Source organism: Pseudorca crassidens, chromosome 1, assembly GCF_039906515.1.
Source record: "Pseudorca crassidens isolate mPseCra1 chromosome 1, mPseCra1.hap1, whole genome shotgun sequence".
Lineage (NCBI taxonomy): Eukaryota > Metazoa > Chordata > Mammalia > Artiodactyla > Delphinidae > Pseudorca > Pseudorca crassidens.
This window is the reverse complement of record NC_090296.1, coordinates 131,924,331-131,947,670: the sequence shown is the minus strand read 5'-3', so window position 1 is coordinate 131,947,670 and position 23,340 is coordinate 131,924,331. Positions and strand designations below refer to the sequence as shown.

Sequence of the window (23,340 nt, the reverse complement as noted above, 5' to 3'; positions counted from 1 at the left end):
GGGGAGGGGAGAAGAATAGCGCTGGGAGGGGTCAAGGGGGACTTTTAATGTATCTGTATTATATTATTTTAATAACATGCTATTACTTTAGATTACTTAAAATATGGCAATCATGAAAATTTGTTAAAATTGGGAGGTGCAGGCATAGTTGTTTATTAGTTAAACTCAGACTTTTCTGTACATATAAACATTTTTGTAAGAAAAATGATTACACAACCCAGAGCCAGGTCGGTATGTACTAACTGACCTTGACTTCTGAGAGTGGCAGCGACTGTGGTCAACTGAGAATGAAGACGATGCCTGTCCCGGGAGCCACTGGGCTCCAGCCCACAGTTGCCATGTGGGTCAAGTATTGCCACATCTTTCCTTTTTAAAAGTAAGGTTGAAAATTCAGAGTCTTATTGAAATCTGGTTTTAAAATGTTGGAAATGAACTCTAAAACCTTAAGACGCCTGTGCAGGCCAAGCCATGTCTGCTGTGGAATTTGGTTCCGCAGCCTCTGGTCTAGGACTTCTCACTTTAATTTTCCAAGGAGGGAGCTATGGTGGTTCTGAACCTAAACCAGAGAGGCTGGATGTGTGTCTTCCTCTGGCTCTGACCTGAAGAGGCCACTCTATACCACTGGCTCGCCACACGGGTCCTCTGTCAATGCTTTGACCCCACCTTCCTGTAATTTGTCTTTTGGTTGGCTTAATAGGTGAGTCCCAAGAATTTTGTCCTAAAAAGATTAGGAAAAAAAGACTCCCCATATTCATGATGTGACATGGTTTTCCCAAGACAGCAGTCTGAGTGGTACCAATTCGAAACCAACACCAAAATCCTGAAGAGTGGGCTGTAGAAATACGCAGAGGCCTGAGTAATGCCAGCAGGAGCCCCTGCCCAGCTGGCCCAGCTGCCCAGCCCCACAAAATTATTCAACATGAAAACATGCAAGCAGACCTCCCTGACATTCCATCCCTGCCACTGCCTCGCTTTGGCTATGAAAATGCTCAGAATTTCACAAGATTCTCTGAAAATGTTCCTAGGGGGAGTTCTCCAGAGTTGGAGTGAGCCAGCTCTGTGTCTTCTGGAAAGGGTACAGAGGGGAAAGGCCGTTGTGTTCAGAGGGGCAGGGGCAGGGCTCCAACACGACCAGCCTGAAAAGTTGGCTGACTCTGTCTCCGAGCTCGCCCTGCAAGGGTTCTGGCGTGCAGCTTTATGAGCAAGGGAATTTACAGCTCTGCTCGCTTCCCCACACACGACTATCTTTAATTGCAAGCCTCACATTTGCTCCCTGTGCCCCTCCTGCCAAAGGCGCTTCTGGACACCTCCAGAGCAGACAGGAGCCAGCCAGGCCCCTGGACAACAGCCTCCACGGTTACACTTTGTTGGTCTGTTTCGAATCCCTGGTGCCTCATAACATGCTGCTGTATTAGAAGTGGTGGCCCTGCTGGTGTGGCTTGTAAAGGTCATGTCCACAGTGAGCCTGGGAAGAAATTCCCCAGGGGTGACAGACATCCAGGCCAGAGCCATGTGGAGACGGCCAGTGATGCGGGGCCCCAATCCTGCTTGGTGGCTGGCATCCTGTGGCGTCTTCCTTCCCACATTAACTAAAATGACTAAGGGTCTTTGGTGAGCATAACTTGTCATAACAATCCTTAGTGTAGATGACAGCTTTGACACTTCTGACCCTGGCAACAACTCTGCCTGATTTTTGCTCGTTCCTCCTTGACTTCTCAGGTGCTGGGAGCTCTTGCCCCCTGCCTTCTGCTTCTCTGAAGCCTCCTCCTCCCCTGTTCTCCAAGGAATCTCAGTCCTCCCCTTGTTCAGTCCTGGGCTCCTTTGTTCCCATGGCCCTCCTTTCCTTCCCTTCCCTTCCTCTTTCCTTTTCGCAGAGCTTACTTATGATTTCCATCAGTATTTTGATGCACAGGCCTCCTGACTCTCCACCTTGGGAACTCCAGGCCTGTGTGATTGACAACCTAGAGGACAGCAGGGGTCCCACCACACCTCTGGTTCTGGGTGGGCAAGGTCATAAACCATTCCTCTTTGCCCCACTGCCAAAACTGGCGGCCCCTCCTTTTCCAGAGACCAGCCATGCAGGGTTATAGGGCAGCTTGGACTGCTCCCTGAGCCATGTCCAAGCAGCTGCTAAGTCCACCAAGCCAACTCCCATAAGGGATCTCAAATCTACTTCTCTTCCCCATTTCTGTGGCAACCCTTGCCTGGGGTATTGTAACAGTCTCCTAACTGGCCTCCCCACCATGGGATCTCTTTTTCCTTCCAAGTAGTCTGTGCACCTCTGCCATGGCTTCAGTCATGTGACTTCTTCACTCTAAAACCTTCGATGGCTCCCTAGTGCTTACTGTCTTTCACATCCTGAAGTCCCACTCAAGGGGCCAGTTGCACTCAAGGCCCAGTCTGATAATTTAGTCATTCCTTCATCCCATGCTCCTCCAGCATCCCACTAGGGATTGCAGATGTTTTCATGAATATATGAAAGCAAACAAAAATAAGACTCTGCACTAAGGAAAAGAAGACTTAGGACAGATCAAGGTAGGAGGACCAGCCTTACCACCCTGGCTTTGGTTGGCCCCATGTGCTCCTCCCTCTCCAGACTGCTTGATATTCCCAGACCTGGAGACTCAGACACTATTCCCTCTGCCTGCACAGCCTCCTCACTTCTCTCAGTTGTCCAATCTCAAGTACTTGCCCCTCCAGGAGCTCTTCTGGTGGTCCTGGATATGCCCTCTTCTGCCCCTGGTTCCCAAAACAGTGTGAAGGATATTGTTTCCCCTAAGAATATCTTCACCTCGTCATGGCCAGGAGCCTCCTAGGAGGCAAGAGGCTCGGTTCTAGTCTGGGCTCACTAAGTCTTTGATGACCTTGGCTGCTGAACTTCTGAAACTTTGTTTTTCCCTCTGTGAAATGGGGTGAATGGCTCCTATTCATTTCTCACATGGATATGCCAGTGATTGGTCATATATGGTCAACCTGTTATCAACTTGTGCCCCCTTCCAGATGGACCTGGGTCTTAGCAGGCACATCACAGAACAGTCCAGGATCTGCACTCCCCACTCCCAAACACTGACTTAGCCACATACTTCACAGACCCACCCACCTCCTCCTCAGGGGCAGATCTCGCTAAGGCAGTGTGTTCTGAGTACACCCTAAACCTTGGCTCCAGCAGGAGAGACACTGTCTATTAACGCTGCTGGCTAATAAAACAACCAGCAGTTTCCTATAAAAAGTTACAGTGGGATAAATCCACAATAAAATATTCATGCCCCTTATTTCACTTCACAGAAAAATTCAAACATCCCAACCAAATGGAGTCACAGCAGATGCTGGGCAGATGTTCTTCAGGCAAGGCAATGAGAAATAATAATTAGTCTCAATTAAGTTCTCAATAAATTACGTAACGGATTCCTTTAGCCACTCAACCCTGAGTGGCTTGCTGGGCCAAAGTCAGTGAACCTGGTCCAAAACTATTTAGAAACTTTGGATTGCTCTGGACAATTCATGTTCTGAGTAGACTAAAGAGAGTCTTGGCATGAGAGGAAATAATGAATACCATAACCACTTTCAATTGAAAATAATAATTTGTTAATAATTTTAATAGCTAATGAGCTACAGAAACCATGTTCCTGAGGCTTCCAAGCAGAAAGTAAAGAGATTCATTTTATTTCTGGCATTATTAAGTCTATGGCATGAAATCCCCCTGCATGCTTTTGAGATTTTTATTCAGCAAGTATCCTGTCAGAATGATCTATTTTCACTAGATCATTGTTGCTTCTCCTTGATTTGTAAAAACAGGTTCCTAAGTGTCTGTTCTGCAAAGGTGTCTCTGTCTAATTGGGCTTTAAGGATTTCCCACCAACACGGGCATACGAGACTGGCCGCCCCCTACTCCACCGTGGAGAACCAGAGAGAAAAGACTTCTACAGCAAGTTTTGTTGGACTGAGTTCTGAGACATCTTTTCCCTCCTCCTCCAAGTGTTGCATGTTGTCAATTTTTACTTTTAGGAAAACGAAAGAAAATTTTATTTAGAAAATTGTAGGGAATGTCCCAGTCCCTGGCAAAATATTTGGAGTCACTCAGAGTTCAGACTCCCTTCACTTCGCCCTCAAAGGCCTGGTCACGTTTTGCTGTGAATGATCCTTGTCCCTGGCTCTTCTGAATGAAAGTTTCTAGCACAGAGCCTTGTGCTTGTTAAGGATGCAACAAATGTTTTCTGATTTTAATTGAATTCCATGGTTGTCAATGAAGAAAACTGAGAAGTGATCCAGAGCTTCCTAAAATTATCTTTGTGCTGGTCCCCAGGGTATTTCTGTCTACACTTGCACTCATTTTAGGAATCTCTTCTAGAGCTATATTTTTTGTTTACTTAGTAGAAATGATAAGTATAATTCATGCAACATTGTAGAAAATCTGGAAGGTACATAAAAATATAAAGCAAGAGAACCAAAGAACATACAGGATCCTAATCTTCTAAACATATTTTCTTTAATGATGTCATACTATAAACAAATCATTTACTATTTTGCCTATTTCACTCTTGATAGCAGAAGCAATTCCTATGTGATCAAAAATGTTTTCTCAAGAGTGATTTTTAATGCTTGCATAACACTCCATTGTGTAGATAGAGCCATATTACTTAACTAGTGCATACTTGTTGGACATTTGCGTGGTTGCCAATTTTGTCCATTATATTTTGGATGATTTCCAAAGGGCAGAAGTTGAAGTCCTGGATCCAAGGTGATGAGTGATGCATTCAGAAGACCAGCAGGGGCTGCTCAGATCTGTGTATGACAGGGAGCTCATTACACTATGACTGGGATGTCTGTCCCACTAGCCTGTTGAAGCACCAGAGTAGGTATGCTTGTTCTCTAGATGATGACACAAAGTATGTAAAGGCACCAGGGCAAGATGGTCTCTGAAATCCTTCGAGGTCCCTTTAGTCTTCTTCTTTTTTTTTTTTTTAATCAATGTACATACCCTTTGTTGTTCTTCATGAGGCAGCAGTATCCAGGCCATTCACCCTTGACCCCCATCTCCTGCTGTGGACATAGCCAGCCAATGTTTCATTAGAATGTGGCCCTAACAAATACACTCTCCAGTTATAACCTGACCAGCTTCAAGTCAATAAGCAGTAAGAACACAGTAATTGGACCCTTCTCCATGCCAGATGTTGATTCCCAGTGAGATGAGGAAAGGGGGGCTCCTGTGAAGTAACCTGCTCAGGGTCACACAGCCAGTGAGAGGTGAGGGGGGCTCTCCCCCACATTCCACCCAGTCCTATTGTGATATGGCACAGCTACTGCTTCCTGGTACCTCAACACATCCACACGAATCCCAGCTGGGCATTTGTCTCATGCCCTAGTCATGAGCTCTCCCACAGGGCTGGAGCTGCCTTATTTCCCTATCAGTCTTTCCCACCCAAAGCAAGCTCTGAAAGGCAGAGAGGGGCCTCTTCATCTTCAGGTAGTCTCAACTGTTGCTCAGTTAAATCTGTTAAATGAGTGAATGAAGGAACAGCTTTAAATGCTCAGGCTGGGCTTAATGTCAGTGGACATCTCCAGGTCTCCCCACTTTTGAGTTACTGCCAAATGTGGGTGTTGTATCCTGTAAATTTTTATTTCCAGGTAGAGGGGACTTCTGCACTTTAAAAATCTTTTTTATTAATTTCCAACTCTATTGCTTTGTGATCAAAGGCTATTGTTTTTACTATTTCTACTACTAGGAACCTACTGATGTTTTCTTTGTGCATTTGAGAAAAAGGCGTGTTCTATATTATCAGGGTGTAGTATTTGATATATCTGATTTATCTTACTGATTATGTTGTTTAGGCCTTTTATATCCTTCCTTATTTTTTATTTACTTGCCACTTGATCTGTCTTATATTAAGAATCACATATACCCAATAAATTTCTATCTATATTTCTTTGCATGTCCTGTGGTTTAGGCTTTACAAAGTAGTTGCTGTGTTATTTGGGGCATAAATATTCATTACTGTTATATCTTCATTGTTAAATATTCCTATCTCCATCTTTGCTTTAGTTTTACCTCTAGAATTAAACATTTTAAAATGTCCACCATCAGCCCTTTTATCAAAGTGTCCCCAGCCATCTCTCAGTTAGATGAAGAGCATCCTATCATACAGGAGTTGGCAAACTATGGCCTGAGGGCTCAATCCCTTCTGACACTTGTTTTTGTAAATAAAGTTTTATTGGAACACAGCCCTGCCCATTTGTTTATCTATTGTCTATGGCTGCTTTTGTGCTACCATGATAGAGTTGAGTAGTTATGACAGACATCACATGGCTTACAGAGCTAAAATATTTAATATCTTCACTTTAAAGAAAAAGTTGCTGAGTCCTGGTCTGGCAGCTTCCTCAAGAAGGGCTCATGGGCTCAGTATCCTAAGTTTCTGCATATTTAAAACTGTTTTTCTAAAGCCTTGACACTTGAAGGACAGTTTTGCTAGCTATAAAAACTTCAGTGCACATTCTTCTTCCCTGTCTTCTGTCCTGTATCAACACACCCTTACGATCACTGAGAACTGGGAGTCTGTGTGCCCCCCGCTGGAACCACAAGGAGTGGGTGGGGGATGGAAGGGAGGGAGAGCAGAGTGGGTGCCAGGTTCCGGGAGGAGCCCTATGACTGAACAGCCACAGGTTTCTGTGGAGCTTCCTGATCGCATGGCAGCCCCCACCATGGAGCCCTGACCAGAAGAGTCACATGACAGGAGCCTGACAACTCCGCAGGCAGTGCTGCAGACAGACCCACCAGGGGCCACCCTAGACACAGATGGAAGAGATCTGGGTCTAGTGGCAGCCCCATGGTGATAGGCCATCAGCCCGCCTGCTTTCCTGCTTCATCCACAGCGATATCATGGAGATCTGCTAAGTGTTCTGCCAACCTGACCCATGCCCCAGTAACACTGTCTGACAGGCACTGAGTGTTCTCATTAACGCCTTCTTTTCTAAAGTGCACACAAACCATCCGTCTAAATCGTTGATTTGTCCTCCAGTTGTGCCAGGGATTGACAGTAGGCTGACGCTGCATTCCTCGGACTTGCCCATTTATCCAGTTGGGAAATTGAAACCCACCCTCAGATTTCTGGCTCTTCTTTCATCAGCCACAATTTCATAGAACCAATCGGCAGAGACTTGGAGGTAACATCTGTAGAGTTTTGTAGCATCTTGGATTGAATTTCTTCCTGGAATGGGGTTTTGGACACTTCTGAAAAATCGTGATGATGACAGTGATCATAAAAAAGACATATTTAGCGCTTACTGTGTGCCAAGAGCTCTCCTAAGCAATTTATTTCTATTAACTCATATAATTCTCATGACAGCCTTATGAGGTGGGTGCTATCTATGTCCACTGTTTTACAAAGGCTGATTGAGGTCCCCCAGTGGCAAATGTGAAGCTGGGATGGGAACCCAGCAGCTGAGCCCTCATTCTTGAACTTGGATACAAACTGTTTCCTGGGGCTCAGGCTCCACCTTCTCTGTACTGCTCCTGGCCGCCATGCTCCGGTACTTTCTTTTACCTGTCCCGGTTTTAATTCCATTCTCTTATGTTGAAAAGCAGCAGTGGGTTGGAGCAGGATTTTGGCCTTCCTTGGCTTATCTTCAAGCATTTCTTACTGTGAAGGTTAATTTAATAAAAAACAAAAAGCTATCTTTGTAGACACTTTGTAAGTAGGGCTCAGCTTGCAGGCCTCTGCCTGTCTGGCCTGAGCTGAGCTCTCTGCTGAGGTTCCAAACTGTTTTCTACCTGCCCTTGCCCTCTGCCCCTTTCTCTGGTGTTCTTGGGCCTTTACATCTGACTAATCCAGGGCTGCCAGGTAGCCCCTGGCTCTGCGTCTGTCTCCCCCTTTATGTGTTACTGGGTCTGTCCATGATTATGGCATCTGAATTGAATCTTCCAGAATTTCCCCTACCTGCTGAGCTATGTTGACTTTCTTTAGCTACGGAATCAGAACTAGCTCTACTTTGACCTTTATTTATTCTCTGTGCTGAATCTTGCTCAGAGTTCCCTTTCCTTGCTGTGGCAAACTGCAGAATGATACAATCAGTCATAGCTTCCCAGGTTTTGGTCACTGTCCTACCAATGACTCCTCCTTCCTGGTTTGTAAGAATTAAAGTCAGAGTGATGAACATTTTCACAGCATCCTTTATCTTCTGAGAGAAGAGCAAATGGCGAGTGCTTTGTCCATAAACTTGGGCGACCAGCTGCCTGACCCCCCATCTCCATCTCCAGTCATGGGAGCCTCTGCTGTGTAAGTCCTGGAGCCTCCTTGATAATCTCGCCTGTATTTCACTTTTGTAGGGTCTCTGGCTCCAGCTGCCCTCTCCCCTCAATGGTCTGGGCGCCGGACCTTCTAGTCCTCCAGCCCCCAGAAGATAAGATAACTGATTACCTTTCCTTCCCAGATTAGCCACACACTTGTTCTACTGGAGGATTTTTGCATCTGCTGTCAAGTTCCAGTCACAGGATCCAATTCACCAATCTTGATTGTTCTCATCATACTTCTTGAGTTAAAATTTCAAGTAACCTTTGTTACCATATGCCAGTGGCTCTCGGTATGGTACCTGAACCAGCATCATCGGAAGGCTTGTTAGAAATGCAGAGTCTCAGATCCCTCCCTAGATCTGCTGAATCAGACACTCTGGGGGTGGGCCAGGCACTCTGTGGGTCAACAAGACCCCAGGGGGTTCTGGTGCAGGAGAACCACTGCGTGTGCTATTAGGATCATCACCTGAAGCCCACGCTTGTTTCTGACTAGCTCTTGGAGCATGGTTGTCCCTTAGGTCAACATTTGTCCTCCTTGACAACTCACTGAGCAGGTGCAGCTGAAAGTTTTTCCCTCCCTGCTCTCAAGATTTAGTGTCAAGCTCTCTCCAAGTGGCCAGGGAATGCTCCCTTCCAAGGAAGCAGATTAGGAGTCACAGAAAGGAAACACGCCTGAGCCATGTGCTTGGTGTGGGTCAGAGCACATTCATTACCTCTGTGGTGTTAATTTCTGCTCTGAACGCCATAAGGAGTTCCTCTTGGAAATTATGTACTTATATTTCACCAGGCTCCTTCCTTCAGTGGTATTTAAATTCAAATATAGGTTAGCAGGCAGAGGTGCTGGCAGAGGCCAGCATTTCACATCCAACCACATCAAGTAGGACCTCATCACTCTCACTCCCACTGCCTCTCCAGCCCGCTTTGTACTGAGCCACTGAGGGGGACACATCTGTGAAGCTTCCAGTCACTCACTAAGCCATAACCCAACTTTGGGGTTTGAAGGATGCTGATACCTTTCATAATCCCTTTTCCTCCCCAAGTCCTACCCTCATCCTGCTGACAATATTATCTGAAGTCCACAAATACAGAGCTCAGAAATATTCATAAGGTTAGAAATGAACCACTCAAGACGGTTCTGCTGTTTTACTTACCCTAAAATACATGAAAATTATATAAACTTGTTCTGACAAGGGAATGTTAGCATAAACTAGGACCTTCCCCCAAACCTTCATTACCTGGAAAACACCACCATGGGTTATTTAAATTGTGTAGTTATACACTGTATTAAAAGTCTGTGTGTGTGTGTGTGTGTGTGTGTGTGTGTGTGTGTGTGTGTATGTGGTGCCTTAAGAAATGATGGATAACACATAAATGCTGGGGTCCAACAGCTGGCTGATGTTTATCATTAATAGAGTTTTGTAGCTTAGCAGGGATGATGGTTTTGGCTAGCATTCATCGAGTACTTACTCAGGACGGAGGAATTTATAGGCATTACTTCACCTAATCGTCTCAAGATTTCTATGAGAGAGGTTCTAATTTCCCAATTTATAGGTGATAAGATCAGGTAACCTGTCCATGAGTTTGCCTGTAGCTAGTGGTGGCTCTGGAACCTGAACCCATGCTTGCCTCGACCGAGTCCATGACCTCAGTAACCCCCCCATGTGAGGCCACCTCTGGGTAATATGGAGAGAGCATTTCACTCTTTTTCTGATTAGCTACTGAGCCTAACAAATTGTGTGCCTTGGTTCCTCCACATAATAAGGATATAATGCTCTTTTGTTCCCAACTTTGAAACAAATCTATTTAAATAAAGGCCATAGTAAAGCATGATGGGTGAAGGAAAGATTTAAGAGATTTCTGCAGGAACTGATGCTAAGAGAATGGAATGGGAAGGGCTACTGGGAGGGTTCAGGGTCAAGTCAAAGTCAGAGTCAGATCAAGATCAAGTCAACGTGGGCGGGGGCAGGACACAGCATGGATAAATCCACCATGACTGTGCTGAGGCAAGGTGAATGATTTTACCAGGGGGTCCCAAGCCAGCCTCTGACTTCCACCCTCTGTCAATGGAGCATCTGCCCCCGCAGTGTGTAAACGCTCACGGCCCTGGAATGAAACCTCATTTTCAACACAATGCCACTGACCATGGATGTGAGCAATTCTGAGGTGGCTGAGGCCCTTTCCCTCCACCGGTGCTAAACAATCCGTCCATCTGTTCAAATGACTCACCAGCCCTCCTAAACCCTGGATGCTACTGGGCACTGGAGAGACAGCAGCACACCCAAGTTTCCAGTGCCCACCTGGCACACGGCAGGTGCTCTACAAATGTTTGCTGAGTGAATGGGACACTGACAAGGTCCTTGCCCTTGTGAGGAAGAAAAAGAAGGCAAACAATAAACAAAGGGGTGACACAGGTGTCCTGCCTGTACATGGCGCCCAGCCCAGGGGAATTCATTGTTCAGCCCCAGTGGGCACGTCGGAGGTGTCAGAGGCTATGGGTTTGAACCCTGAATAGGCAGGTTTAGTTTCTTACCCAGAAAGTCTTGGACTTGTGCCATAGACGACCTCTCACCTGTCCCGTCCCTTTAACTTGTGCCACTGCTCCCTCGGGTCTGAGGGTCCCTCCCAGCCTCTCTGAGCCCAACATCACCTGGCTGGGGGTCAAGAGGGAGCCATCATGGTATTCACAGGATGGCACCCCTGCAAGCACAGCTCCCTGCACCCCAACACTCCACACACACACACAGGCCTCCTGGGAAGCCACCTTCACATTGAAACCCCTCATCTTAGACAGCAGAATTCCTGAATTTTAATTTCTTTTCCAACATGGGTCCAGATAACACTGAGAATAAGCCAGAAAACTGAGCAGCTACAGCATTTAGCAAAATTGCTCTAATGTTTAATTTTAAAACCATGTGTTTCACTTCCAGATAAGGCAGCCACCACGGCTTCCCCTCAACCCCCCTCTGAGCCGAAGGCCACTACAATGCCATCTGCTGACTTCTCCAGTCCCATTTTAAAATATCTATTTACAGGTGCCCTGGTCAAAAAGGGTTCTTTTTTATGCCATGGTAGAAGCAGGTTGTACTACTTTTAAAATGAGAATGGTGTAGCAGAAAGTACGTAAGACTTAAAGTAGGAAAACCTTGGTTTGAGTTCTACTTGCTATGGGTATGACCTTGAGTAAGTTACTTAACAACCAACTGTCTCGACTTCTTCATCTGTAAGATAGGGTGATGACTCCAACTTCCAGCTCCTCTCCCTTCTCTCCTTACTGCTGACAGGCAGGAACGGACTGGCTCACTCCCACCCTGCCCTGGATTTCTGCCACCTCCATAATTTACATCTTAGCATGAAGCACACAGGTCCTCAGTTTTAAGATTCTCTGTTTCTACAATAAATTCATTTTCAAATATTCTTTTGAGAGGAAAAAACGTTTCTCTGGGATTTATAGGAACAAACTGAATTTGCAGTAGGGAAGCAGAAGGACAGTGAATAGAGCTTAACCAGCAGTTGATGAGATCACAACCTGGCGGCATTTCTTTTCAGCCATCACACCTGATCAGGTTACACTCCAGGAACTGGCACTTTTGTTGGTACAATTTTGGGGTTAAAATAATCAGGAGAAGCCTGGGTTTGGTAACAGGTTGTACCACACCCAGGAACTGAGAGTTTGGAAAAAAACTCTCATGCTTTGAGAATCATATGGCTGCTGCTGTTGAAAGTTCACATCCAAGAGTAACATTCCCGTCAGGCTGCCTTTCTCACCAGGACACAGGAATTTTCCAGTACAGTAGCCCTCCTGCTAATAGACTTGCCGGCACTCGTCCTAGCTGGACAGCGTCCGCTGGATGGTCTTTCCTAGTCTTTGTTTGATCATGACGTCAGCATGTCTCTATGTGTTCAGGGTGGAGGACACGTCTGCTGGTTTTTACTGCCCAGTGTCGTCTTTTTTCTGGTAACGACACCTCGGTTTTCCTTTGGGTGTCTACACCATGCTGCTGGAGAGCATAGGTGCCAAGTCAGGCCCATCAGACCTTCTCCATGTGGACTCTCAGTGGAGAAGCTCCTGGAGGGGAGGCAGTGTCTTGTCCACTGGAGGTGCCTCCGAGATCCCCTCCCCAATATGCTTTTCAGCATCTCTTCAATTTTGGGAGCTACTCCATATCTTTTCTATATACTCTTTTATCTTTTTGGTACATTTTTAGATTCAGTTCCTGTTGCCTGGGATCAAAGAACCTCAGATGTTCTTGAGTCTAGCGTTTGCTTTACCAAAGACAAAGCCCAGTGAGCTTTAGAAGGTGGTGGTCCCAGGGCACCTCTTTCACATTTCCATGCTACAGCCAAGGCTTCAGAGCAGGTGGGAGGCTGGTGGAGCAGGAGTTCTGTTTGCAGCCATGTCCTTAATGAATCAGGTGGTCTCCTGCCTCCCACTACACTTGATCATCTTCAATGGAAGGAAGAGGTTGGTGGAATGTACTTTTCTGGTGCAGGTGTAGGGGCACCCTGAGCAGTTCACCTTGCAGGGTAGGGGCACGTTGAGCCTCCTGCTGGGAGCACCTGTCTCTAGAAGCTCTAGGAAGGGTGGTTTCTAAGACCAAAATTCTACTGGGGAAAAAGCACAATTCTCATAGTGATTCACAGGACATGGTGGCACATCAGAAGTGAATTGGTGAGGGACCATGCAGTCATAAGCCCCACACGGAACCAGCACTTCCCTTTCTGACATGACCATGGAGAACTCCCTCCCTCTAAGCTTGCTGTGGGCCCTACTGTGGCAAGAACAGATATTGCACCTTATTCTTGATCTTAGGGTAAAGCATTCAGCCTTTCACCATTAAGTATGATGCTAGCTATGGGTTTTTTGTAGATACCCCTTACCAGGTTTAAGAAGTTCTCTTCCAATCCTGGCTTGTTGAGTGTTTTTATCATGAAAGGGTCATGTATTTTGTCAAAGTCTCTTTCTGCATCTACTGAAATGATCATTTTGTTTAAAAAAATATTTTATTGATAAAGTGTATTACTTAATTGATTGTTCAGATGATACACCAACCTTGCATTCCTGGGACAAGTCTTAATTGGTCATGGTGTATAATCCTTTCAATACGATGCTGGATTCAGTTTGCTTGAATTTTGTTGAAGACTTTTGCATTGATATTCATAAGAGATATTGGTTTGTATTATTCTTTTTTGTGATGTCTGTGTGTGGTTTCAGTATCAGAGTAGTACTGGCTTCACAGAATGTGTTGGAAAGTGTTCCCTCCTATTCCACCTTTTGGGAAGAGTTTGTGAAGGATTGGTGTTAACTCTGCTTTAAATATTTGGTAGAGAGGGCAGAAAGCAGAAGGAAGAAGAACTACAGTCCCGCAGCCTGTGGAACAAAAACCACATTCACAGAAAGACAGACAAGATGAAAAGGCAGAGGGCTATGTAACAGATGAAGAAACAAGATAAAACCTCAGAAAAACAACTAAATGAAATGGAGATAGACAATCTTCAAGAAAAAGAATTCACAATAATGATAGTGAAGATGATCCAGGACCTCAGAAAAAGAATGCAGGCAAAGATCGAGAAGATGCAAGAAATGTTTAACAAAGATCTAGAAGAATTACAGAACAAACAAACAGAGATCAATGATACAATAACTGAAATGAAAAATACACTGGAAGGAATCAATAGCAGAATAACTGAGGCAGAAGATAGGATCAGTGACCTGGAAGACAGAATGGTGGAATTCACTGCTGTGGAACAGAATAAAGAGAAAAGAATGAAAAGACATGAAGACAGCCTAAGAGACCTCTGGGACAACATTAAATGCAACAACATTCACATTATAAGGGGTCCCAGAAGGAGAAGAGAGAGAGAAAGGACCCGAGAAAATATTTTAAGAGATTATAGTCGAAAACTTCCCTAAGATGGGAAAGGAATTATCCACCCAATTCCAGGAAGCGCAGACAGTCCCATACAGGATAAACCAAGGAGAACCATGCCGAGACACATAGTAATCAAACTGGCAAAAATTAAAGACAAAGAAAAATTATTGAAAGCAGCAAGGGAAAAACGACGAATAACACACAAGGGAACTCCCATAAGGCTAACAGCAGATTTCTCAGCAGAAACTCTACAAGCCAGAAGAGAGTGGCATGATATACTTAAAGTGATGAAAGGGAAGAACCTACAACCAAGATTACTCTACTCAGCAAGGATCTTATTCAGATTCGATGGAGAAATCAAAAGCTTTACAGACAAGCAAAAGCTAAGAGAATTCAGCACTACCAAACCAGCTCTACAACAAATGCTAAAGGAACTTCTCTAAGTGGGAGACACAAGAGAAGAAAAGGACCTACAAAAACAAACCCAAAACAATTAAGAAAATGGTAACAGGAACAGACATATCGATAATTACCTTAAACGTGTATGGATTAAATGCTCCAATCAAAAGACAGAGGCTTGCTGAATGGATACAAAACACAAGACCCATGTATATGCTGTCTACAAGAGACCCACTTCAGACCTTGGGACACATACAGACTGAAAGTGAGGGGATGGAAAAAGATATTCCATGCAAATGGAAATCAAAAGAAAGCTGGAGTAGCAACACTCATATCAGATAAAATAGACTTTAAAATAAAGAATGTTACAAGAGACAAGGAAGGATACTATGTAATGATCAAGGGATCAATCCAAGAAGAAGATATAACAATTATAAATATATATGCACCCAACATAGGAGCACCTCAATACATAAGGCAACTGCTAAGAGCTATAAAAGAGGAAATCGACAATAACACAATAATAGTGGGGGACTTTAACACCTCACTTACACCAATGAACAAATAATCCACACAGAAAATTAATAAGGAAACAAAAGGTTTAAATGACACAATAGACCAGAAAGATTTAACTGATATTTATAAGACATTCCATCCAAAAACAGCAGATTACACTTTCTTCTCAAGTGCTCATGGAACATTCTCCAGGATAGATCACAACTTGGGTCACAAATTAAGCCTCAGTAAATTTAAGAAAATTGAAATCATATCAAGCATCTTTTCTGACCACAACACTATGAGATTAGATATCAATTACAGGGAAGAAAACGTAAAAAAGACAAACACACGGAGGCTCAACAATACGTTACTAAAAAACCAAGAGATCACTGAAGAAATCAAAGAGGAAATCAAAAAAGACCTAGAGACAAATGACAATGAAAACACGACGATCCAAAGCCTATGGGATACAGCAAAAGAGTTCTAAGAGGTAATTTTATAGCTATACAAGCCCACCTCAAGAAACAAGAAAAATCTCAAATAAACAATCTAACCTTACACCTAAAGGAACTAGAGAAAGAAGAACAAACAAAACCGAAAGTTAGCAGAAGGAAAGAAATCATCAAGATCAGAGCAGAAATAAATGAAACAGAAACAAAGAAAACAATAGCAAAGATCAATAAAAATAAAAGCTGTTTCTTTAAGAAGATAAACAAGATTGATAAACCATTAGCCAGACTCATCAAGATAAAGAGGAAGAGGACTCAAACCAATAAAATTATAAATGAAAAAGGAGAAGTTACAACAGACACCGCAGAAATACAACGCATCCTAGGGAGACAAAAGACCTGTGTGCAGAAAACTATAAGACACTGATGAAAGAAATTAAAGATGATACCAACAGATGGAGAGATATACCATGTTCTTGGATTGGAAGAATCAATATTAGGAAAATGACTATACTACCCAAAGCAATCTACAGATTCAATGCAATCCCTATGAAATTACCAATGGCATTTTTTACAGAACTAGAACAAAAAATCTTAAAATTTGTATGGAGACACAAAAGACCCCGAATAGCCAAAGCAGTCTTGAGGGAAAAAAATGGAGCTGGAGGAATCAGACTCCCTGACTTCAGACTATACTACAAAGCTACAGTAATCAAGACAATATGGTACTGGCACAAAAACAAAAATATAGATCAATGGAACAGGATAGAAAGCCCAGAGATAAACCCACACACCTATGGTCAACTAATCTATGACAAAGGAGGCAAGGATATAAAATGGAGAAAAGACAGTCTTTTCAGTAAGTGGTGCTGGGAAAACTGGACAGCTACATGTAAAAGAATGAAATTAGAACACTCCCTAATGCCATACACAAAAATAAACTCAAATTGGATTAGAGACCTAAATCTAAGACCGGACACTATAAAACTCTTAGAGGAAAACATAGGAAGAACACTCTTTGACATAAATCACTGCAAGATATTTTTTGATCCATCTCCTAGAGTAATGGAAATAAAAACAAAAATAAACAAATGGGACCCAATGAAACATAAAAGCATTTGCACAGCAAAAGAAACCATAAACAAGACGAAAAGACAACCCTCAGAATGGGAGAAAATACTTGCAAATGAATCATCAGACAAAGGATTAATCTCCAAAATATATAAACAGCTCATGCAGCTCAATATTAAAAAAGCAAGCAATCCAATCCAAAAATGGGGTAAAGATCTACATAGACATATCTCCAAAGAAGACATACAGATGGCCAAGAGGCACATGAGAAGCTGCTCAACATCACTAATTATTAGAGAAATGCAAATCAAAACTACAATGAGGTATCACCTCACACCGGTTAGAATGGGCATCATCAGAAACTACAAACAACAAATGCTGGAGAGGGTGTGGAGAAAAGGGAACCCTCTTGCACTGCTGGTGGGAATGTAAATTGATGCAGCCACTATGGAGAACAATATGGAGGTTCCTTAAAGAACTAAAAATAGAATTACCATATGAGCCAGCAATACCACTACTGGGCATATACCCAGAGAAAACCATAATTCAAAAAGACACATGCACTCCAATGTTCATTGCAGCAGTATTTACAATAGCCAGGTCATGGAAGCAACCTACATGCCCATCGACAGACGAATGGATAAAGAAGATGTGGTACATATATACAATGGAATATTACTCAGCAGTACAAAGAATGAAATTGGGTCATTTGTAGAGACATGGATGCATCTAGAGGCTATCATACAGATTGAAGTAAGTCAGAAAGAGAAAAACAAATATCGTATATTAACGCATATATGTGGAACCTAGAAAATGGTACAGATGAACCAGTTTGCAGAGCAGAAATTGAGACACAGATGTAGAGAACAAATATATGGACACCAAGGGGGGAAAGTGGCAGGGGGTGGGGGTTGTGTTGTGATGAATTGGGAGATTGGGATTGACATGTATACACTGATGTGTATAAAACTGATGACTAATAAGAAAATAAATACATAAATATTAAAAAAAATAATAAAAAAAATAAATATTTGGTAGAATTCATAAGTGAAGAGTTCTAGTCCTGGGCTCTTCCTTGTGGAAAATTTTTGATTAGTAATTTAATCTCTTTGCTTGTTATAGGTCTATTCTTTCTATTCTTTATTTAGTTTTGGTAGTTTGCATCTTTCTAGGAGTTTGTCCATTTCATGTTCATTATCTAATTTACTGATGTACAGTTCATTGGCATATAACTGTTCATAGTATTCCTTTACAATCTATTTTATTTCTGCAAGCTCTGTAGCAATGTCTCCTCTTTCATTTCTGATTTTAGCAATTTAAGTGTTCTCTCATTTTTTTCTTGTCAATTAAGCTAAATGTTTGTCAATTTTTTGTTCCCTTCATGTAATCAACTTTTGATTTCACTGATCTTTCTCTATTATTTTTCTATTCTCTATGTCATTAATTTTTGCTTTAATCTTTATTCTTTCTTTCCTTCTGCTTCTTTTAGGTTTAATTGCTGTTCTTTTCCAGTGTCTTAATGTGGAAGGTTAATTACTGACTTGAAATTTTTACTTAATTTTATTTTATCTTATCGGCCACACCATGTAGCATGCGGGATCTTAGTTCCCGGACCAGGGATCAAACCTGTGTCCCCTGCAGCGGAAGCGTGGAGTCCTAAGCAGTGGACCACCAGGGATTCCTCATCTTTTTTAATACAGATGTTTACAGCTATACATTTCTCCCTAAAGATTGCTTTAGCTGCATTCTCTAAACTTTGTGACTTCATTTTCATTCATCTGAAAGCACTTTCTGAATTTTCTATGGTTTCTCTTTCACCCACTGGTCATTTAGGAAGTGTTTTGTTTAATTTTCATGAATTTGTGACTTTCCAAAATTCCTTTCTGTTCTTGAATTCTAATTGTATTTTTTCCTTTCCTGTAATTGTGACATAAAAATCAAATGCAAATATCGAGTGCTTAATAACTCGGAAAAGAGAAGGACCTCTTTTTTTTTTTTTTTTTTTTGTGGTATGCGGGCCTCTCACTGTCGTGGCCTCTCCCGTTGCGGAGCACAGGCTCCGGATGCGCAGGCTCAGTGGCCATGGCTCACGGCCCCCCCCCCCCCAACCCCCGACCGGGGCACAAACCCGTGTCCCCTGCATCGGCAGGCGGACTCTCAACCACTGTGCCACCAGGGAAGCCCAAGAGAAGGAAGGACCTCTTAATGGGCCCCAGGGTCCACAAGCAAAGCATTACTGAACGGGAGAATTTGGTTACCTGTGAAACTGGTATCTGGGAATTCTCTTGTCCTCTGTAATGATCAAAGGGAGGGATGTTCAAATGATCAAAGGGTTTAGGTATGGAGGAAAAGAAGAAAACAGAAGTTTTAAATTCAAGACAAGACTCTGAAATGCTTTCTTTCTCCATTTGGAATGTTTCCTACTTTAGACAAATAAGTAAAGGCTTCAAAACTTTACTATTTAATTTAAATACAAGTGAGGTTCTAGAATTTGGGTAGTATCAGAAAGAAGTGCTGGAATTCTTTCAACTAAATTTTTCCTCACCATTCACATACTACCTATGAGCCATATAATAGATCACTAATGCTATTCATTTTTCCCCTCAGGCACTTTTTCTTTATTTCACATGGACTGTGGGGCACCCCTTATCCCAAACCTCTGGCCACATGTCCAAGTATCTGGAGAGTGGGCCGAGCCTGAGAGATGGGAGCCCCACTCTAGAGATTCCTAGGCTCTTACTGCTGACCTGTGGGGACATACAACCCTAGGCCTTGCCCTCCCTACTGGTGAGCAGTCCTGAGTTGCAGGCTCTGTTCTGAAACATGGGGCAGGCAGTGCCACCGGCGGCCTCCTCCAGACTCCCACATTCAAGGCATGGTGAACAGAGGAGTGACAATTAGATTTACCTATTTTATTTTAGAGGAAAGCAGGAAAGAAAAGCTTTAAGTTTCATACGAGCTAGAAATGGATTAAACAATGGTATCTTTTCAGATTTTGGCAGTCCCTTAAGAGCCGCGTGTTACAGGCTTCATTCTTAAGTCAGGAGCACATACACACACAGACCATGCTTTCATAAAAACATGAGGGATTCCATTTGGTTTTAACCTAAAATAAGGCAAACTGAGCAAAATTGAGCAAAGAGGACAAATTTAAAATCCAAATACACTTCCTTGCAGACAACTATTCAATTCAATTGCCAGTAAGATATTGAATATTCTTTTTTGAATCACCCTAATTCAATGTACAGTACCGTATATACTGCCTAGGAAGAAGTTCAAATCATAAATATGATAGGGAAATATCTAATGGCTCAGAATGGCCTTTTCAAGTAGCCAATAAGCTCTAAAAGACTGCAAAATATTAAATCTGGTGAAGCATGAGCTATATGTTCCAGAATGAGCCCATCTCCCTGTCATAGTCCCCCTCCTTGCTCCAGGACAACCTGGAACTGGGTCTTAAGGAGCTAGCACACAGGGCTACTCTCCGGATGCCAGATGATGGCAGGGCCACTTCCCTGCAGACAGTAGTCAGCAAGGTGAAGGCTGCTGGCCATAGTCATGACAGTTGAGCTGATCTGTGATTTCATCCTCTCCTGCCAATGTCAGGTCCAGGTTTGTCGATATGTTTGTGCTGCTGTACAAGATACTGGAGAGAGGCCATCTGCCCTGTGTGTCAGATTCCAGACTCCACATGGTTATGGCAGGGTTTGAGAGAAGTATCCACAGAGTGAGGGGCAGGATTAGAATAAAGAGGTGTTAATGGTGTGAATTGGGAAGGTAAAGGAAACTGTCGGGAACTCAGTGGAAAAAGAGGGTTGAAGAAAATTAAAGGGGGAATCAGGGGAAATAAAGAAAACAAGGGAAAAAGACAACCATCTCTGTTTGCTTAAAGGTCAAAGAGTAAAAATAATATAGAAAGTCTCCTTCACCTTGCCAGGTTCAACAGCGTGCTGCATTTTGGCTTTTTAAATAAAGTTTACACCATTGGGTTCTGGGCTCTTCTTCCAGCTGACAGGCTTTTTAAATAAAGTTTACACCATTGGGTTCTGGGCTCTTCTTCCAGCTGACAGGCTCTTCCAATCATGTCCACCCCCAACCCCCTGAAGCACCCATTTTTTCTCCAGACCCCACACTTCTCCAAACCCCACCCCCTGAACCAAGTTCAGTTTCCACTTATGGATTACGTCTCTCTCTGATTGTCTAGCACTCATTTTCTAAGATCAATCTCTTTACTCTTTTTCACTTACTAGCCTAAATCCATATTACTCTATAGTTTTAAGAAAGATTCATGACAACTAGATCATGCTATTCAGTAACTCAAGTTTTACTGTCCAAATATGTTTGTGTGTGTGTATATATATATATATATATAATATCTGTACATAATATATATATATACACATATATGTATATTGTGTATGTATGTGTGTGTATATAAATAAATAAAACTGGCATTTGCAAGAGCTTTAAAATCTATCAGATTGCACGTTTCTTTAGCCAAACAATAAATACTCTTTGATGAGTCATGACACTTCACTTCCATGTGTCCACTTTAAGAAACAGTTACAAAATCAGATGGTTCAAAATAAACAAATAAACAAACCAGCAAATAAAACCAGACTAGAGTAGGCATCCAGGCATTTCTTTTCTAGGCTCTGAGGCAAATTCCAGGTGCTGTCTTCTCTTTTATCAATTTTATTTTCTCCTCTGCTTTTGGAAATTCCATTCATTCTTTAAGTCTGATCCACATGACTTTACAGAGTTGGGAAGGGGATGAAAGGGGGTGGAACAGAAAGGAGAGTGGTGGGAGGGAGAAACCTAGTATTTATCAAGTTACCTGAGAGTAAAGACCTTGCCTGTCTTTCTCACCTCTAAATACCTTGGTACCGAGAACAAGACCTAGTGAATGAGAAGATGCTCAATAAACACGTTTTGAATAAATGAAATTACTGACTCTGTACTGTGTGCTGAGGGCCATGCTGGATGGTTTTAAAAACAATACTGAATGATTGGTCAATAAAAAGTAACTCAGTATAACAATGTGCCCTCCTTTGTGTAATAAGAGAATGCATTCCCTGAGGTGGTACCTTCAGAGCTTGGGCTCATGCTGAGGCTGTGATCCCAACATCTCAGTGGGCAAAACCATGGTAGATAATAACTTAAGGCAGTGCCAGCAAACTATCACTCATGCGCCAAGTCTGGCCTGCAGATTGTACAGCCCAGGAGCTAAGAATGGTTTTTATATGTTTCAAAGGATTATAAAACAAAAAGAAAAATAGACAGCAGAGATCGAATATGGCCTACAAAGCAAAAATATTTACTATCTAGCCCTTTACAGTAAAAGTTTGCTGACCCTTGTTCTAAGGAGACACTAAGAATGTGCTTCTGAAGTTAAGTTTTAATCTAAAGTGTGTTTGGCTTGAACTTGTGTTCAAACATGGTGAGACTGCAGGCCTCGGCTCTGTGAGCACTCTGGAGTCACATACACAAGCTCGACGTTCTTTGTCCAAGCTTAGAGCAGCTCCATGGCACCAATATGTAGTCTTCACCTTTGTTAACTCTTGCTTGTTCATGTGACTCTTCCGTAGGTGTTTTTCTACATGATTTTCTGGTTAGTTTTGCAGTGCAACAAAGTCTTCTCCTAGAAAATCTATGGGTGGCAAAATCATAAAGGTGTTTCATCAACCCACTTAGTGTAATGATTAGAGAGCTTTGTTATGGAGCTTTCTTGAATTCATCTGGCTCTAGCTGAAGTACTCAGGATGTGACCTCTCTTCCGTCTTTTATTAACTCTAGGCAATTTTTGGTTGTTTTTAATTCATTGATGATTTTCTGGTCCATTCTTCCTCTCCTCTCCTTCTGTGATTCCAATTATACTTATTTAAAATGGTTGATATTTTCCCACAGGTAAATTATCAACAATCTTTTCTTTCCATTTTCCAGATTGGATAATTTCTATTGTTAGACCCATCAAGTGATTTTTTTAAAAATTTCAGATACTGTATTTTCTAGTCCTAAAATTTGGTTCCTGTTTAGTGTCTCCTTTTTGCTGCTAAGATTTCATATGTGTTCATTGATTATGATCATATTTTTCCTTATGTCTTTGAGCATAATTACAATAGCTGCTTTGAAATTCTTGTCTGCTAATACCAACATACATGTCATTTTGGAGTCAGTTTCCATTAATTGCCTTCTCTCATGACTATGGGTCACATTTTTCTGTTTCCTTGTATGTCTAGTAATTTTGAATTGTATCCTGAACATTGCACATGTTATGTTAATCTATAGCAGTGCTGTTCAATAGAAATAAAACATGAGCCACATATGTAATTTTAATTTTCTACTATCCATATTTAAAAAGTAAAAGAAACAGGTGACTTTAACATATTAATAAATTTTAATAATATATTGTATTTGACCCAATGTATTCAAAATGTAATTATTTCAACATGTAATCAATATTAAAAATTATTAAGATATTTTACAATATCTTTCTATATTAAATCTTTGAAGTCTGGTATGTATTTTACATTTAAAACACATCTTGATTTGGACTAGCTAGTGGCTACCATATTGATCAGCACAGCTCTAGAGTATCATTCTAGGAGAATACTGAGGTTTGGTCCAATACGAGCTACTCCGTCATTATGGGAAGCAGAATCATTGACTGCCAGTTTTTAAACTTTATTCCTTGGTGTTTCACAGAGGTCCTGTGGGCCTACTGTGAGATGAGGGGAAGGCCGAGTACACTGGGCTACTCTTCCCCATT

General features: G+C 42.4%; 1 protein-coding gene and 1 long non-coding RNA gene across 9 annotated transcripts in view; both read right to left on the bottom strand.

Moving 5' to 3' along the window:
- The window catches only part of ADAMTS17 (ADAM metallopeptidase with thrombospondin type 1 motif 17), a 361,254-nt gene that overhangs the window by 53,934 nt on the left and 283,980 nt on the right, over nucleotides 1-23,340 (bottom strand). Inside the window, exon 20 of one of the 8 annotated variants that reach the window (XM_067755891.1) lies at nucleotides 4,465-4,782. The exons of 6 other annotated variants lie outside the window; for them this stretch is intronic. In XM_067755891.1, coding sequence (XP_067611992.1) covers nucleotides 4,755-4,782 — 28 coding nt within the window. In that variant the 3' untranslated portion in view covers nucleotides 4,465-4,754. Of the gene's footprint in view, nucleotides 1-4,464; nucleotides 4,783-21,363; nucleotides 22,222-23,340 lie in introns of those variants that run through there. One more of the 8 variants, XM_067755890.1, reaches the window with a different exon arrangement.
- On the bottom strand, nucleotides 4,878-9,577 carry LOC137233259 (uncharacterized). The gene is made up of 2 exons (XR_010947397.1): nucleotides 8,412-9,577; nucleotides 4,878-7,202 (listed from the first exon to the last, which is right to left on the bottom strand). It is a non-coding gene; the product is annotated as an uncharacterized lncRNA (long non-coding RNA).